This window comes from Haliotis cracherodii, unplaced genomic scaffold (genome assembly GCF_022045235.1).
Source record: "Haliotis cracherodii isolate W230 unplaced genomic scaffold, xgHalCrac1.p SCAF_7, whole genome shotgun sequence".
Taxonomy (NCBI): domain Eukaryota; kingdom Metazoa; phylum Mollusca; class Gastropoda; order Lepetellida; family Haliotidae; genus Haliotis; species Haliotis cracherodii.
In genome coordinates, this window is record NW_027266330.1 from 32,163,442 (window position 1) to 32,182,545 (window position 19,104).

The following is a 19,104-nucleotide window of genomic DNA, read 5'->3' on the forward strand; positions in this document are numbered from 1 at the left end:
TATTTCGATTACGGTATATCAGTCTATGTGGGATAAGAAGTTGGAAGTCATGCATGTTGCTGGCTGCTTTGCAATTGATTTCATGTAATACACAAAATACTACAACTGTAACCATAGTGCATATGTTCATCCTAAACAAAAATCCATTATTTCATTAAATGACATGATAATCTCTGTATGTAAATAACGGTCAATCTGATGACCGATCTGACCTTAATCCATATTCATCCAGAAAAGATTTCTTGGCTCGATTTCCATGATTTCATTTTTGTAACAACAAGCATCACCAAACAGTTTCTTGCAAAGTGATAGGTGGTAGATTTTGTGGAAACGATCGTTCCTGTTTGCATGTAATTGTGAATCTGCATCAGCCACCAGCACGGGCCTCCATGTTGTGGTGCTGTTCGGTTCAGTGCCATGTGGTTAGGGATAGGCCATGTCTGCGAGAGTGCACACTACAAAGGGCAGACAAGCACCACTGTTGTATTAACCCATGACATTAGGAACCACTTCCTGTGCTGGCTGCTGGCATATTTACTGCAGATATCACGTAAATGAGAACGCCAAAGGCGCATATGTATTTCTATATTTATATCATCATTTCACGATCATTCATCTTTAATGCAGATTACAGAATAAAATAGCATCTCCAGAGATGGGAACCTGTAGCGGATGGAGTTCAGCGGTCTGCTTGCAGCTTATCATGCATAATAACCGATGATTGAGTGATTTCGAACAAATATTTAATTTGAACCATGGACACTACCATGTTAGTGTAAGACTGATACTGCAGGGGAAGATCGAGGGAGCAGGGAAATATGAGAAAGAAAAATTGAACATAAAATGCTAAAAACTAAAAAATATATACCCCCAAAAAATATAACAGAAAGAAGGGGAGGGTCATGAAAGTTATATTTACATGGAGATGTCTAAGCAGGTTTAGAACCTTGTTTGTCCACAGGCATAGATGACCTAGGCATCCAAATGGACGTCTTTCAACAAAATTCTTAAAATAATTTTAAGAATATTATTGTGAAAGTTGAGCACCTTGAGTGTGGATTGTGCTTAAACAAGATTGAAAGGTAAAAAAATCTAATATAATAATTATTCCTCTCTCCCACCCACCCCCACCCCAAAAAAAAAAAAAAAAAAAAGAAGGAAAGAAATTAAAACTAATAACCAAGACTATACATATGAAAACATACAACTTTATGCTTAACAACTGCTGGTTTATTGCATATTGTGACGTTTGATGTAGATTCTTACACCGTTATCAAGCATTAAACCAGAAGTTGTTATCCAATAACGTTGTACGTTTTCTTTCTTATTTACCAACTTCTAGAATGCCAATGAAACAGATGGAATATAAAGGTTAATTTTGCTGACTTTTTTATAAAATTTATAATTTCCAAACTATTTGTTCAATAAAATACATTAAAAAGTACATTATTCATATTCAAATATACATTTAAGAAATTGTATTAAAGTGTCATTTGTTCAGAATGTTGGCCCACATGGTATAAATTTCATTAAAAAAAATAAAAAATTGTTCTTCTTTATATGATCTTTAAAACAGCATAACTACGCACATATGCACCTACTGCGGACACAAATGGTTCCTTGATCGCCTGTCAAGTCTTTGAGTAGCGCGGTTATTGTAACATCTGAGGGCTGGTCATGTCCGTTTCATAACAGCCACATGGTTAGCATCAAGCATGTCATGGAGAAAGATGTAAGCCACATAGAAATGGAACATTATACCAATACAACTGTTTTGAATTAGCAACTTCTCCCAAAGACATGTGCATCGATTTTAGATGACATAAATTTCAGGATCCAAACGACAAATACGATAGGGTTTAGAATATACTGGAAAAATAAAAATAATTTTATGTTTGACAACCCCCGCCCCCCCCCCTCCCCTTTCCCGTGGAATGACATTTATTGCAACTTCTGGAGGCCCTGAAGGTTTTAAAATTTTCAACAGCACATATAGCTCTGATTTAACTCGTATTCTTTCAACACATCTTTAGAAATATCACATAATTATTGATCCTTTACAATCCTTTAAAAAATATGTGAATAGGGAAATATGAAAAAGATAAAATAGTCAAAAATATCAATAACAAATACATAAAATATCCCTTTTATTTTTCGATTCAAACTGGAAATGTTTTCAGTTCCATCACAATTCAAACAAGAAATGTCCTGACATTGTTATCGTCTATGGGATCTCTTCACTGGGTAATGCAATAGATTACATCTCTTTACTGAAAGCTTCAGTTCTGTTTTCTGACAATATTGCTGAATTCATCCACCACAGCACAGATCCAAGCAGACCCAAACAGTCTACAGCATTAAGTATCAAAGCCCAATAAACCACGCGATATAAACACGTGAAGTGGAAGGCCTCCGTGTCAAATACTACCATTTTTTCTCCATTATAAATGAACTTATCACCTGGACTTGAGCCTAGACTTAAGCATTACACAGTAGCCCTATTTTATGGGCAAATCTTTGCTGGTCCATTTGTCAAGGCAAGAAAAGCACAGTGTGAGAACTCACTCGTGGGAGTAGGTGGCTTGGTTTATAGCCCAACAAGAATGTGTATTTACTGGGGAGAGGGGTTTAAACATGGTAAGTCGCATGTAGAAATTGCATCCAGATTTTGAGATAAAACAAACGCTGTTTGCCTAAAGTTAAGAAAACTATTTTCCTTTCAACTAATACTCACAAAGCTGTGGCGCGAAATTGTAATGTTTTCCTGAAGTCAAATAACACATTTCAGAAATTTATACATACTTTAAAAGCCCGTCAATTTTATCAGCCGAGTATAAATATGATAGTTGTGAATAAGTATATCTACAAATGTGGGTGAGTGAGTGAGTATGGTTTTATGGCGCTTTTAGCGATATAAATTATCAGTTTGTCAAAGAAGCATTCGTAAGTAATGATATCATCAATATCACAGAGTATAACAAAGAGGATGTTTTCCAACTAAACCTATGCGGTGACATTGCCAGCATATTTCCTTGCAATGACAAAGACAGCCGTCTACAACCCCAAGCCCAAGTCTGTTTCTGAAATTGCCTGTCTTATCAAAGTCCTACATATTACTAGACTGAACAAACTTCTGATTTTTTCTCAGGAAGCTTTCTAATCTGAATTTCACGCTTGATAAATAAACACAGAAAAGTTACAAAAATAAATAGAATGTGTTTCTATGCAAATGAATCTAAAAGGACACACCAAGATCGTTTCTGCTTCATGTGCGAAGTACAAAACAGGGTTTGACTGGTGAACTTCTTATTCCATCAAAGAAATTTCAATAGTTTTTCCTTACGATGTAAACTGAAGAGAGACGCTACTGTACGACTGGAATTTGGGGCAAGTCAAGGAAATTGTTGTTAGGGTGATTATTAATAATCAGCCATGCATAAATAGGAACAAGTCCGGCCTTGTCAAACAGGACCGAAAAATGATGTGCTTTTGTTTGAAATAAATACTTCAAATATTACAAATCTCCCTACTCTGTATCATGTAGAAGAACTCGTAAGAACGAAATACAGATTGACACTGGTCCACGACTGCTTCAACACTGTTCCTGGAAACAGAAATCCGACCGGGACAAAATAACAGAAAAAGTGTCACTTGGTTTCAAGTGAAAATTAAATATTCCTGAAAACACCAATCTGAAAGACTAATGCCATTAGCACAAAAAAACACTCAGCTCAAAATTTTCAAGACAACAACCAAAGAATAGAAATCTGTACAAAGCTGTAGTCTTCGCTTTCATGGCAAAACAATAATCACCCATGGCAACCAATTCACATCTCAATTTACACTTGTATTTTCAGAAAAGAAGTAATACAACAATCAGCAAAATGTCTAGCCGATATCCACTTCCTTTTGTTGTGCTTTGACTGTGTCCATAGTTGATACTAATTTAGCCACTTTGGACTAGAAATTAACCCCACATGGGTTAGCCTGGCAGCTGGAGCCGAATCGCCAAATCTCTGACCAATCCTAATTACATTCTGTGAGATCGGGAGGTCATGTGATCTGGTTGAGGATAATTCCCGATGACCAATCTCGGAAAGTTTGGGAAGAGAAAGACCTGCTATGAGGGGCTACAATTATTTCAACAAGGAGAGGTATCTGGTATTGATAATTATTTCTGTGACCTGGAACTTGAGGTTGAGCTGAGTACCGGGTGGACACGGTCTTGTCGTCACAGCCATTAAAGGGACAATGGCCACTACGGATCATAGTCCTGGGACTCATTTATTGTGTTTCCCTAAATACTACCAATTAATATCTGAGAGATGAGCAATTTAGACCTTACAATAACATATAATGGAAATTTTATGGCCTAGCAAAACAGTATGATTCATTTTATAAATTTCCATGGTTCTTAATAGCAATATTGATGTGAGATCTCAAATACAGTTCCCATAAGAGAGAAGCTTGATGCTCATTTGAATTGGCCCATGGTGTCACATTTCTTAAAATTTGTTATTATTTCAGCAGCAAAAACCTGTTTAACAAATACGCATGTAGGATAGCAGGAATGTCTGGCATCTATGCTGCTGTATCATATTTATCCACAATAATTAAAATAACAGAATATTCAAATACTCGAACTTAATACAAGCTTAACTGCAAATGACCACAGGATCAAGTGTCATTTAATGTACATGAAGCCCACAATCTTATTCCCTCTATAACATCTTGGACTGTGATCTTGTCTAAATACTGTGATAGCTTATATGTGATCTCTCTGAAGGGTCCGTGTTAATTACGTCCAGTGAAACAACTGGGCTAATCGCTTTCCTGACCGTCTTGACCAATTGCAGACATGAAATTGACAATAATTTCCTTTGATGACAGGTCTGGCCTTGTTTACCAGCTCATTTGTAAGTTTACACAAATTATCGTCCCGCATAGTTGATCGCATAAGTAAGAAAGCACACAGCGCCCTGGGCACAATCTATACTGAGGTCAGACTTAATACATAAGCCTGGAGTCTGAACCAACCGGACTCCACATTTGTCCAAGGCAAAATGAATAATTGGCTATTTCAGTCAAGTCATACACATCATTTTAGATCAGATTTTGGTCCTAGTCACTGGTTTGTCTGGTCCAATCTTGATTATTTGCAGGCATTCTCTATATATGGTGTGGAATTTCTTCACTCACACCCTCCCCCCTACCCAACACACATACAAGAGACTGGTAGCTAAAGTATTAAAATATAAATGAAAAACACTTTCAATTTGATTTAATGTGTGTGTAAATAGAAATTATAAACATGATCAGAAGGTACTGAAAAATTATCTCATTTTTTGGAGAGAGAAAAAATCCATGATATATTTTTTTGCGAAGTAGGTTTTTAAGGATTGGTGGTAATAAAATTAGTAACTGAGAATAACAAAAATATTCTTTCTTAATTTTTACAGTCAGCGGATTGGTATATCAATTCATAAAAATTAAAACATTCATATTTTAAAATTGTTAATAACTTCAAATGAATCTAGCCAAATTTAGCCAAAAAAACAAAATGCACTCATACAAATTATCTTACACTAATAAAATTAATTTCTCTGCTTTTATAAATAAGAAGTGCTATGACATCCAGGCTCATCTGCTCATTTAAAACAACTCGGAATAAAACAGGTGCTCTTTGTCACACTTGTCTAGGACCAGGGAAATAAAAATTCCTCACGATTCATGACAGAAAAGGAATTTTTTAAAATGTTTCCTTTATCCATAAATATTCTTCCAGATTTGGGATGTTTCTGTCATCAGTGTCCCATCCCTCAAACAACAATGAAGTGAAGCAGTACTTTCTGACTGCCATGATAACTAATATGACTGCAGTGTCAACAGGTTAATCAGCACATCAAGGGCTGAAATCTTAGGAATTTCATTTTGGTAGGTTGTTAGTGTCTGCTTGCTGAATACATCTCAGGGAACAATAACCACAACAATGGCAAAGGTCACGACCCAGCAGCCCCTAACGGCCATTAGGAAACATGAGGGAAGGAGAGCCAGACTTGCTTTAAATCTTCGAAGGAATACATTGATGGGAAAATAAATAGGTTTGGGCTGATTGTTCGTTTTGGGGTTTTCCACTGCACTCAGAAAAATTCCATCTATTATATCATGGCAGTCTGTATGTAATCCAGGTATTTATCTGGACCTTCTCAGACGCGGGTCCTCTGCTCTATGTCTGCAGCAAATGTCATCAAATATTCCCATATTCATGTCCAAATATATATAAAAAAACAGTGTAAAAGAACTCAAACTTAAGAACATTAAAGAATCCCAATTTTGAACAAAATAATGTTTTTCCCAATTTTCCTGCCATTCCTGGTAAATCCCTATATTCAAGAACTATTCAGTAATGAATCATCACTGAATCAAGAAACTGTGACATTACAAACACAGAAAATTGATGCATCAAAACATTCTCAGATGATACAGGTTTACAAAACAATATCTTATCACAGAAATGTTTATCAATCACAAGTTTTTAATGAGATCTTTGTTTCCATGAGTTTCAATGCTTCCACTAAATTCCCCTTATTCCAGCAAACATAGTTCAGATGTAATGAGCACGCCAGTCTCAACACAATAGAACAAGGGACAGCCCATCATTCTGACAATGCTGCTTACAAGAGGCAAACGAAGGATCTCAACTAAATGAAGGCACATCACACAGCCATTATTACAGTGCATTATGGGTATTATCGAAAACCAGCCATGTCCAGTCAATCCTCGGGCTCACTAACAAGGTTCTGCCAATCACGTCTACCAAATATAGGTAATTACGGGGTCTAACTATCTGACACTTGTCAGCACGACCCTCCAGCAACTGAACTCAATTGATCTCTACATCCAGAGCATCGTTTCTAGAGAGGGAGCTAGATGGACTTCTTCAGCGTACTTCTTCATAAGTGAGGCTAGACATACTTCATTGGGGGGGCTGCGAACTTCATCACTGGGGCTAGATGGACTTCATTGGTGAAGTGAGATGAACTTCATTGATGGAGTGAGATGGACTTCATTGGTGAAGTGAGATGAACTTCATTGATGGAGTGAGATGGACTTCATTGGTGGAGTGAGATGGACTTCATTGGTTAGGCTAGAAGGACTTCATGGGTGGAGTGAGATGGACTTCATTGGTGGAGTGAGATGGACTTCATTGGTTAGGCTAGTAGAAGGACTTCATTGGTGGAGTGAGATGGACTTCATTGGTAGACCCAGATGGACTTCATTGGTAGGGTGTGATGGACTTCATGCGTGGAGTGAGATGGGCTTCATTGGCGGTGCAAGATGACTTTATAGGTTAACCAAGTTGGACTTCATTGTTGGGGTGAGATGGACTTAATGGGTGGAGTGAGATGGGTGGTTGGTTGGTTGGTTTGTTTGTTGTTCAACGCCGCACTCAGCAATTTCCAGCTATATGACAGCGGTCTGTAAATAATCGAGTCTCGACCAGACAATCCAGTGATTGATATCATGAGCATTGATCCTCGCAATGTGGGATCGATGACATGCATCAACCAAGTCAGCGAGCCTGACTGTCCGATCCCGTTAGTCACCTTTTACGACAAGCATAGTCAGAGTGAGATGGACTTCATTGGTGGAGTGAGATGGACTCCATGGGTGGAGTGAGATGGACTTCATTGGCGGAGCAAGATGACTTTATAGGTGGACTTCATTGGCTGGGCGAGACTGACTTCATGGGTTGGGCTAGATGACTTCATGGGTTGGGCTAGATGACTTCATGGGTCGGGCTAGATGACTTCATGGGTCGGGCTAGATGACTTCATGGGTCGGGCTAGATGACTTCATGGGTCGGGCTAGATGACTTCATGGGTTGGGCTAGATGACTTCATGGGTTGGGATAGATGACTTCATGGGTTGGGCTAGATGACTAAATCAGTAGAGCTAGATGGACTTCATTTGCAGGTCTAGGTGGATTTCTGTCTGTTGGGTGGGGCAACAAGTGGTGGGGCTGTCAGATGGGTCTAGAAAGTGCTGTTTGGCAGTTAGAAGGGCATCTGAGTGACCTTCATAAGTGTCAAGATTTCAGGCTGCCAACAAGTGGGGCAAGTCATATGAATTCCTATCTAATATCATGATCAACTATTTGCAATTACTGCTCCATAAATACTTTATTTCATCAGTTTCTCACATCATTTTTGACTGTGTAATAGCATGTTGTTCGATATTTGAACACATAATGATCAATTAGCACCATGTATTATTATGTAATTAACATTACATAATTATTGTTACCATTATAGTCATTTGGAAATACCTATCATGAAGTATGCAAACACCCAATTATTGCTGACATTTTCATTTTCGAATGTTTTGCATATTTTACACAGGGAGTGGTAAGTGTTTGTTAGGCAGTATGGCACTAGTCGGTTTACATAAATTGATGTCAGGTGTGTCAGGAACATGGCCAGAGGATGTGATACGACATCATATCAATCAGAGAGTCTATTGGGAGATGTTGCATCACTGAGTGTTGACATACCTTGTGTTATACACAACCAGGCACTGACTAAGCCTGTTATACCATGGCAGGGGGGTACTGTTATTCCTGTTATACCATAGCAGGCTGGTTACCTCGGGGATGGACCATCACCACCTGTCACTGGCCAGATGGGAGATATCTGGCCTGTATAGGGCTTATCACATCTACCAGCCTTCATATCAAGATAAGATGGACTCTGTCCATTTCTGGCAACATTAATCTGACATTCTGACAGAAGTCCACAATTCATGAACGATTTCATAAATGATTTGTGACCACCAGATATCAGATACGCACATACATTTCTGATTACCAAAACTGACATATGAAAATCTTGGGACTTTTCCCAAATGTTTTGATCAAGAACAAGGGAAGTAATTTTCACCGATTCACAGATGCATTGTGACAGTAAATTCATGACCAGACTCGATTATTTCATCGTCAAACAGCAGGTATACCGCTCAATCAATAATAAAACAAAAAGTTAAACAATAAACAAACAAAAATCCAGATAGACAAACATATGCAGTAATATCAACAAATAGTAATTCATGAGAAGTTTGATATACATGTGAATGAGTGAGGGTGCATGATAAAGCTTAAGGAAAAAAGGCAGAAGAGGGAAGTGAGAAGGGAGAGAGAAAAGATGCACAATAAGACCAAGGTGATAACATCAATCCCACCCCAGCTCATTTTGATCTCTCGTAGGGATTGTGGGTTAAAATTGGACCTATGCTTGTCCAAAGATTGAATGGATTAGGTGGTCAGACTCAGTTGATGGCAATTGAATCAAATCCCAATAGAGTTGGAGGCTGCTTATAAACTAAACATGCCTGGTCAAGAATGGTCTAATATTCATTGGCTACAAACCAATCAGTTACTGAATGAGTATGGTACTGCATCACTTTTAACAATATTTCAGCAATATCACAGCAGGGGGACCCCAGAAATGGGCTTCAAAGATTGTACCAATGCCGGAATCAAACCCGGGACTTTGGCGTGACAAGCGAACACTTAAACCACTAGGCGACCCAATCCAGACAGCTGAGATACTGAGATATGCCCCCAGACAAACAAAAACTAGCTCAGCAGTTATCTGTATCCCTGTGTCATAACTTAGAAATTGTTTCGCTGATCATGATGTGTTCAGTAAGTTTGTGAATGTAGTTTTATGCATGATTTCTCAGTTGTAGCGGAGAATAGATGTTGAGATATGTATCACGCAGTGACATTCTGTATCATTGCGGCCCAATCTGTCATGAATACCATATGTACCAGATCATGCCCAACAATATATTCAGATGGGACATGCTTTGGTACATCTCAAACGAAGGATAAGAATGCCTTTGAAAGAGGCTCCAAGCCCTGTCTTTGACTGGTGTAGCTCACTGGGGATGAGAAAATGAGGGTTCAATCAAACTTCCAACAATGTTTGCTGATAAGGGCCAAGAAAATCACTTTCTGTGTTTGCATCTGTCATACCACTCAACACCCTGCGAAAGTTGGAGGACAGGAATTGAATTCTTTTGTTGGACTTGCTGTCAAGGTTACATAAAGGTTGATGCATTTGCTTGCTCAAAATAATATTAGCTGTTTTTTAGAAACATTTATCAAAATCCACCATTTTCCTGTAGCGCCTGTTCAGATGATGGGAAATTTGGGAAGACTTAATTCAAAGTTTTGTCACCAGATAATGCTTTCACACAGATGGTCCCACTGTGAAATATTGAACAGAATTTATTTGACAGTTTCATAAATACCACCTGAATTGGCTTCACGGATTCTTGTTAGATGTTTTCAAAACTATGATGGACTGGGGATCTCTTAAGGGCATCTCCCACGTTCAATCTGGACGTTTACAGCACTGCATGAAACTGAGGCTTCTTCAGGTTCCACAGTTGCAACTCATCAGTGATGATATGACCCTAGAGCAGCAGCCCACATATACAGCCACTCCTGTACCAGAGACACAGGGTGTCTTATGGACCAAGCAGCCCATATATACATGACACTGCCACTCCTGTACCAGAGACACAGGGTGTCTTATGGACCAAGCAGCCCATATATACATGACCCAGCCACTCACGTACCACAGACACAGGGTGTCTTATGGACCAAGCAGCCCATATATACATGACACTGCCACTCCTGTACCAGAGACACAGTGAGTGAAAGCCATGCACATTTTAGCAGAGTTAGTTCATCTGGATATTGTGAGTGAGTTGTGCGTAACACTGCTGTGAACATTATATCAGTCATAGAACAACATGTTAACTTCATCTGGTAGGAGAATCCCAATGTGATGCAGGTCTTGCACCAGTCAATACAAACCTCTCTATACCCCATGCCACCTCTCTATACCCTGTGACACCCCAGTGACCTCCCCATATACCCTGTGCACTACAGACACTGTGACTCCCTGTGACACCCCAGTGACCTCCCTATAGACCCTGTGCACTACAGACCCTGTGACACCCCAGTGACCTCCCTATAGACCCTGTGCACTACAGACCCTGTGCACTACAGAACCTGTGACACCCCAGTGAACTCCCTATAGACCCTGTGCACTACAGACCCTGTGCACTACAGAACCTGTGCACTACAGAACCTGTGACACCCAAGTGACCTCCCTATAGACCCTGTGCACTACAGACCCTGTGACACCCCAGTGACCTCCCTATAGACCCTGTGCACTACAGACCCTGTGCACTACAGAACCTGTGACACCCCAGTGACCTCCCTATAGACCCTGTGCACTACACACCCTGTGACACCCCAGTGACCTCCCTATATACCCTGTGCACTACAGACTCTGTGACACCCCAGTGACCTCCCTATAGACCCTGTGCACTACACACCCTGTGCACTACAGAACCTGTGACACCCCAGTGACCTCCCTATAGACCCTGTGCACTACAGAACCTGTGACACCCCAGTGACCTCCCTATAGACCCTGTGCACTACAGACCCTGTGACACCCCAGTGACCTCCCTATAGACCCTGTGCACTACACACCCTGTGACACCCTGTGACACCCAGTGACTTACCATCAAACTTGCGTGTGCGTGACGAGAAGGTGAGCCTGATAATCTTGTAGGCCTCCTCCAGCTGCCTGGTGTGGTCCTTCTTGCTGAGACTCTGGAGCTTCTCCTCCATCTCCTTCGTACAACATGTCTGCTGCTTCGGGCAGATCTCCAGGGAGGCTCCTGCAACACCACAGCACCATCAGTATCACAAAACCATTCATCGCCTTCCACAGAATCAAATATACATCACATGGACAACTGTTCACTACAACGGTAATGAAAAACCATACCATTTCTCTTTTTTTAGCATGCATTGTTACCTTGTGAAATGGCATGCACTATTTGCTTAAATCGAAATCATATTCTAGATCTTGAAATATTGCTTCAGAATTGTGTTCTCGCTTGTGCTCTAAGTGAGTGAGTGAATATAGTCAGCAATACTTTGAAATAATCTCAGTCTGACAGAGTAGACACAATTTATGGATAACAACATCTTTAGTACTGTAAGGGTGATGTTTCGGTATAGATCCATATACCGTTGTCAAGCAAGGATCTATACCCTTACAGTATTAAAGAAGTTGTTATCTGACCCCCCCCCCCCCACATTCCAATTTTTGACATCAGTTTTCTTCCTAATTATCCTGGGGACACATAGTTTGAAATCCAAGTTAAATCACTGTGGCTAAAAGTAGTACAAATACCAATCACACATTTACGGGTTTTTTACACTAGCAAACTAGAAGCTTTAATAATTGCTGATGCAGTGGAGAGCAATATTTACTCGCTCCTTCACTCTGTACACGGGACCCGGGTATTTATCAATACCTGCTCAGAGGCTGATACTTGGCCCCAAGTTTGAAGCCATTGTCACTAAAAATTCCCAAATTGGAATAAAATATTGCCCAGTTATGTTATTTCAGAAATAAATAACACAAAAATTTTACAAAATAATAATGCTATGGCTTATGCAAGTGACTTGTATTTAAATTATAACAATAGACAAGACCAGACTTTAATTTTCAGTTTAGCAGTTTTGTACTGAATGGAATATCAAAACACATCACAATTTAAGAAAATAAAAACTTTAAAGAAAGTCCCAGTTTTGAACAAAATAATTTTTTTTACATTTTGTCTGCCATGGGCACTTTCTTTAGAAAGCTAGATAAATCACTGAGACCACCAACTACAACGCTGAAAATGTCTCTTACAGTGAAACATTTTATTCCGACTTATATCGCTCCACCTGTAATCAACTATGTAAAGTGTCGTCTTCTCGTATCACCTCCGAAACTCAATACGTCACGGCCCAACTCAAAGGGACTATCTCCCCTTATCTGTCTTCAGCCATGCAGACAAATTCTCTATGAACATCAATAAAACAGCCATAAAGCCCAACTAGGAATGAATGACCCCCTTAACATTCACTGCATCTGTCCCACCCTACCATACCCAAGCCAAAATTTATTTTCTGAAAATGCACTGGGGGAGAGATTAGAGTGTATTCTTCAAGCAAACCGACCATGACTGCCTGCCTGGCGGCACAAAGGCTCCCCCTGGTGACAAAAAACATTCTCGGTCGTTCAGAGCCTCACTCAATAACTAAGCAATTAAAATATTAATAGAGTCAGTATAGGTGAGATTTTCTTTAACCACACGGCACATTTTATGGAATCGTCTATCATCTAGAGACGCAAAAGGCAATCATAAGCCACGGGAGTCTGGGCAGGGATTGCATCACTAAGGAGAGAAGTACATGTTGAGAGTCCGATTAAAATGTTGACTATGAAAATTAATATGAAACTAACGACGGTCCATAAGAAAACATGATACGGAAAAGGAAATCAGAGTGTGTTGAAATATTTGATAATCTGATTTTGTTACACAGCTGTAAATTCAGATCAATACTTCAGCCAGACACATCAGCAATGCTGACAGCTGATCTTCCCAACATGTAATCCATTCCGAGCAATGAAACGTCCCTCATGATTTGTGTGGTAGGAGAAATGGTTTCAGGAGCATTCTCTAAACACCAGATTATCAAATCGGGCCAAACAGCTGAACTGAATGGAGAGCAGAGTAACTCACGACTAACTAATCGGCATTTTTTGGTCTGTTGTAACGCACAACTGTTTCAAGATCATTTGAACACAGATCTGAATTCCCCTTGGAATACATAACAGTACCCAACACATATGACAGATTGGAAAAAGATGGACTGTGATATAGACATTAACATGAGAGCCATAGCAGTGTAGATACAAACACAAACGATCTTCACAAACACCCACTCTCATTGCAAGACGGTCTAGGACAATTAACTGACCACTAAAATATCAAGTCCATCTAAATGTCCATCACTAAACAATGCCCATTTGGTATCGCATTCTCAGACTCATAAAGCAGGCGTAACAAATTTCTCATCTCAAATTTTGCCTATGCAGACAAAGGCTTTAATTAAGAGTGATACTATCTGTCGAAGTGATTGACAGCATGGAATGTCCAACAATTCAGCAGATCATATCAAATCACTACTCATGTGTTAGGGACTTGTCCCCTATCATAGCCTTGGTGCATGGCCAATGGGCAATATCTCTACCATGCAGATCAAAACTTGAACAAATTCCTACTGGTCATCTGTCGCTGTCCGTGTATCCCATCAGGCCTTGGGGCAGCCTGTCACATGTTGGTCATCATGAGATTAACAAAGGGGCAGGTGAATATGATGAATAATGCCCCCTCCCAGGTCCTCCCATACATCAGGACTGTATCTCATTTATATCCTGCTGTGATTCATTGTTAAAAGTATTAGCATATATGGCCATGCTATACGGTATAATATCTACCTTTAGAGCTGGCTTGACCAGGTCACAGGAAGCATGGCCTGGCTGAATATGTTCCCAATTTATCACCACTTAGCAGGGCCTTCAGTAATCTCACAATAAATAGGGTACCAGTGTGTGAAAACAAGTCCCAACACACTGCTATTACCACCATATCCCATATCAGGTTTCACGTAAGTCATATTAACATTACAGCAATATTTTTTTACACATATTTCTTGTTTTCAATACATAAAACTTCACATAAATTCTTAAATAATTACAGCAGTATTTTTCAACTATTGCTATTTCATATCCCGAAAGGTTTTATTTGAGTCAATTCTCTGGCAATGATACCAAATCCAAGCCATGTCACTGCAAAAAGTGTTTCTGAAAATATTTTGGATGTTCCTCCGAAGATCTGCCCTACATCAGTTGTTGCTACATAATTCATATAAATGCTGTTATTTATCCCATATTAACTACTGTGTGGAATTATTTAAGTCCTACTATTGTTGAGTATGTTATATAATATTTACAGCATAGATTGTGTACACTGCCCCGTTGACGGTATATTGTGCAATAAAAATAAATACAATAAAATATCTTGTATTCTGTATCTAATGCATCTTTATCATGTCAATATATTTTCACACTGCAATTTTTTATATACCCCAAATATGGTTTCACTTGCATCATTTATAAATTACTGCAATGTATATGCAAAATTTTCTTTGATGTTTATTTATGTTTGATGTGTTACATAACAATCTTGACCAATCAGTACTATCCTTATTTCCTTCAGCCAATCATCTTTCAGCTCTCTTATAGCTGCCACCTTGATAATGACATAACAAGGTGGGGAGAAAGCTATGCATGTTATAGTCGTTGAAAGCAATTTAATTTTCATTTTATGACCTTGTTAACATAGATGAAATAATAAAAGTAATAAATGTAATAAGATGTCAAGTTATCCTGAAATGTACACCATGTTGATTTACAACCTCATACACTTATCCTATGACATTTTGATTCACAAAAAGAACTGTTTTTGCACGAATATAGTTATGAATAAAATTTCTAAATATTAAAAAATGTTAGTAGCTTCTGGGAGCCTGTTAAATGTTTGCTTTGTCAAATTAAACTTTAACATTACCATAACTACTTTCTTATATTTAATATTTGATAAACAAAATATGCCTTAAATCTAACATGAATCTATTAACGTTTCACACGTTTCAGTCATGGCAGACAAAAGGCAATAACAAATCTTCCATGGGTCTTTGTACACCAAAGGATAATAATGATAATGATAAAATCACCATATATATTGGTGAGGGAACAGGCAGTCCTTCAAGGTATTCACAGGTTTAAATACAACTGGTAATGTCCATCTTCATAAGAAATGCCATTTCCAAAATCATAATTTTGAGTGAGTGAGTAGGACTGCTGCTTTAAACAGTATTCCAGACATTTAATAGTGTGTCAGCTTGATGTGGGAGCAAAGCCTGAAGTGATGCATGTCCACTTTTGTGAAAGCCACCAGCACGGGCATGGTGCTGACAAACTTAGAAACACAATCATTCAGAATGACCAGTGAATTTCTGGCTCAGAATCAACAACAATAGTGCCTGTTTCACAAAAAGATCATGCCTCTGTGGTGTGTATACAGTGCAATATAAATAGGCCTATTATTATCATTATTATCATTATTGTTTAATGCACAAACATATCCGAAATGAACTTCCGACTCATGGTATTCACTGTGCAGTTCAATTCTCATTTGAAACCTCACTTTTAGTTAAACATCAGTGGCACTTTCCCAGACAGGAATTTGAGAATGTTGTTGAATTAAAGCAGGAGACAAGCAAGGCACCTTGTCTGCCCCACATATACCATGTACACAGCTATTTGTAGCAGCCCCATTCAGGCTGTCAAATAACTTCTCCAAGGTACCCAGATGCTAGATTAAATTTCCAATGTTGCTTCCCAGTAATGGGTGCTAGATTCATACGATCCACTGCCCTTAATCCATGGCAGCTTTCACAGATGGAGATTACAAATATCAGTGTGTGTTTTCTCCTCTCAACAAATGAAGAAAGTGTCACTATTGTCACTGACTGGTCACAAGGTCTGGAGCTTGTGGAAAAAGACAGACAGATACTGTCTGGCAATATTGTAAAAAGAGGATGATTCCTTTAAAATGTGATTCATTTCAAATCTGCAATATTCATAGTGATGAAAGTCTCATGTTTTTTTTATAAAATGATGCTAATAAGTTTGTAGTAAAAACACAACACTTAAATCAGTCTGCATAATGGCATGATTCTTGACAGGGAAAATACTGTTCCCAAAATATGATCCACGATTCCACTAAAATTACAATTTGATGGGACTGCAACATTTTTATGTGTCATTTTGAAACAGCCACATCTCTTCCTTGCTGAACGTATTTATTTGCTCCTAAAACGTCAACCATAAATCGCGTTTCAAACTTTTTCAGTTGGAGTCCAAATTAATCCTATGCCTCTGTCACTCTATCCAACAAAGACGAGAATATCTTCCTTCAGCCAACAAAGAGTTCCAATGCGAACCGTTTAACACACAGTCTCTACTGTACGACCAGCGTTGATTTAGCGCCCTCTATTGATGAATGGAGATGAGTCATGTGCAGTAATTATGTGAACTAGTTCGGAGTCCGACAATTTCATGATTCCAATATTCGGCCACTTCCCCGCCTGTCAAATACTAATCTCTGTGGACGAATTTTGAGGTTTTCAGTGACCAGTCAGGATTCTCGATTGACTTTAGGTGGTGTGTCATTTATGGTAAATTTGAATCTTGTCTAATGGTTCATGAATGTTAACCATTTTGGATTTGAAAATGTTAAATTTCTCTCTCCTTACCCACAATATTGAAGTAATCTTAGCTACGACTATTGTAAGCCAATGTTAAAGTATGGTAGTTACGATCATCTTAGCACTAAGATGGCTTTGTGCAAGTGGGCCAAGGTGCTGAGAAAAGGGTAGGTATGTCTGGCTCCTGCCACATATGCAATTTACAAGAAAAAGTAAGAGTAAGCAAGGAAAATCTACACTAATGTAAAACAGGGCTGTATTATTTACGCTGTATACTTGCATAAAGCTTGCAGTAAATAAACTGAAATACCCAGACAAATCAAATCCCAAGCATATGAAGATGCTATTGAAATAAAACTAATGCATATATTACAACTGTTTGATTAAACGATTACGTATCAGCCGATCATTAACCGACAATTGCATTCGGTAAAACATGAGTATACCACTATTCATTTGGTCTTAAATGATTTACAGGGATTGTTACAAAACTGGTTTTCAAGTTAAAATACCAAATGTGGGTAGAAAAACATTAAGTATCTACTTAAAATCAAACCCATGGGTATAACCAAAAGCTATGTAGAGCTCTGAAAAAATAAAAATATTTCTGACCTTACAATGTCATTGATTACGACACCATCACTGACACAAAATGTCCAAAGCCATTTCATCTCATAACACAAACATTTTTTGCCAAAAAACAAAAGAACATGATTCAATGTTAAAACTGCTACAAGAATACCAACAGCCCCACTGAAAGAACTCGGGACACAAAACCTTATGTGAATTCAATGATAAACCCAGCCACCATGGGACCTGTATCACAAGGTGGAAACAACCATTCACCCTGCACCCTGCTATTTGGGACCACAGCCCACAGCCTGGCTGGAAGTCATCGAAACAAGGCATTGTGAGTTCCAACACAACCACATTGGCTTTTTCAGTGGGACGGCATGGGAACTAGGCTAACATGTTCCTGTTCCTGCTAGTGTGATGGAGGAACGATCGCATAGCTCCATCATGGACAACAACCACAGAGTGCATGTTGAGCAACTGCTTTGATTTTGAATCTCACATTTCTTGTAAACAGGTCTGTTTTTGAGTTTAAATTTAACATTTACATAACCTAAAATAAATAATTTGAAAGTTACCAGAGAGGAAATTTGAAAAAGTATCCGCTCATATTTCGAAAAAATATTTAAACATACACACAGAGCTGCTTTCCATTGATAAATGCTTCATAGAGAATTTAAGTATTTATTACTCTCTATCCGCCAATGGAGGATCAAGTTTGAATGTAAGACGTCCAGAGTAGGGTTGACGCCCTTTTAGCAAGAACATACAAAGCAGCTGGAGACCCAGCTGTAGGGATTACAGAAGCAACTGACATGCTGTTACAGTCGGCAGACTCAAACCAGGAACACCACGACATGCAATGTCTGCTAGGCCATCCCACTTTGCCTTAGGGGATTTCTATTTCAGCTGAAAGCAAAGTTCTTCCAAGCCAGGTCTGTTAATAAAACAAGCAACTCTAGAACATGTTGAATGAGGTCTGCTGCCCAATTTGGAAGCCACCAGCCAGATAGGAATGGGGAAATCTTGATAAGACACAGGCTTGCCCCAGACCAATTCATTTGTTTCTTACAAGATGGCGGCTGACCTGGAGGTTTCCGTAGCGATAGGTTAGCTGCCATCTGGTGGCCAGGACTGAAACTACATATTCTAAACCCCCCACAGGCCCATGTAATTCAAGCTGACTACATCAGGTTTTTCAAAGGAATTTGGATTTTATTTCACCTATAATTGAATAGATATTGCCTAGTGGATTTCTTGGTTTGAAATGAACC

The 19,104-nt window shown here is 38.9% G+C and overlaps 1 protein-coding gene across 1 annotated transcript in view; it reads right to left on the reverse strand.

The window, feature by feature from the left end:
• Window positions 1-19,104, reverse strand: part of LOC139449123 (glypican-6-like) — a 102,558-nt gene that overhangs the window by 71,716 nt on the left and 11,738 nt on the right. Inside the window, exon 2 of the mRNA XM_071230607.1 lies at window positions 11,602-11,760. Coding sequence (XP_071086708.1) covers window positions 11,602-11,760 — 159 coding nt within the window. The remainder of the gene's footprint in view (window positions 1-11,601; window positions 11,761-19,104) is intronic.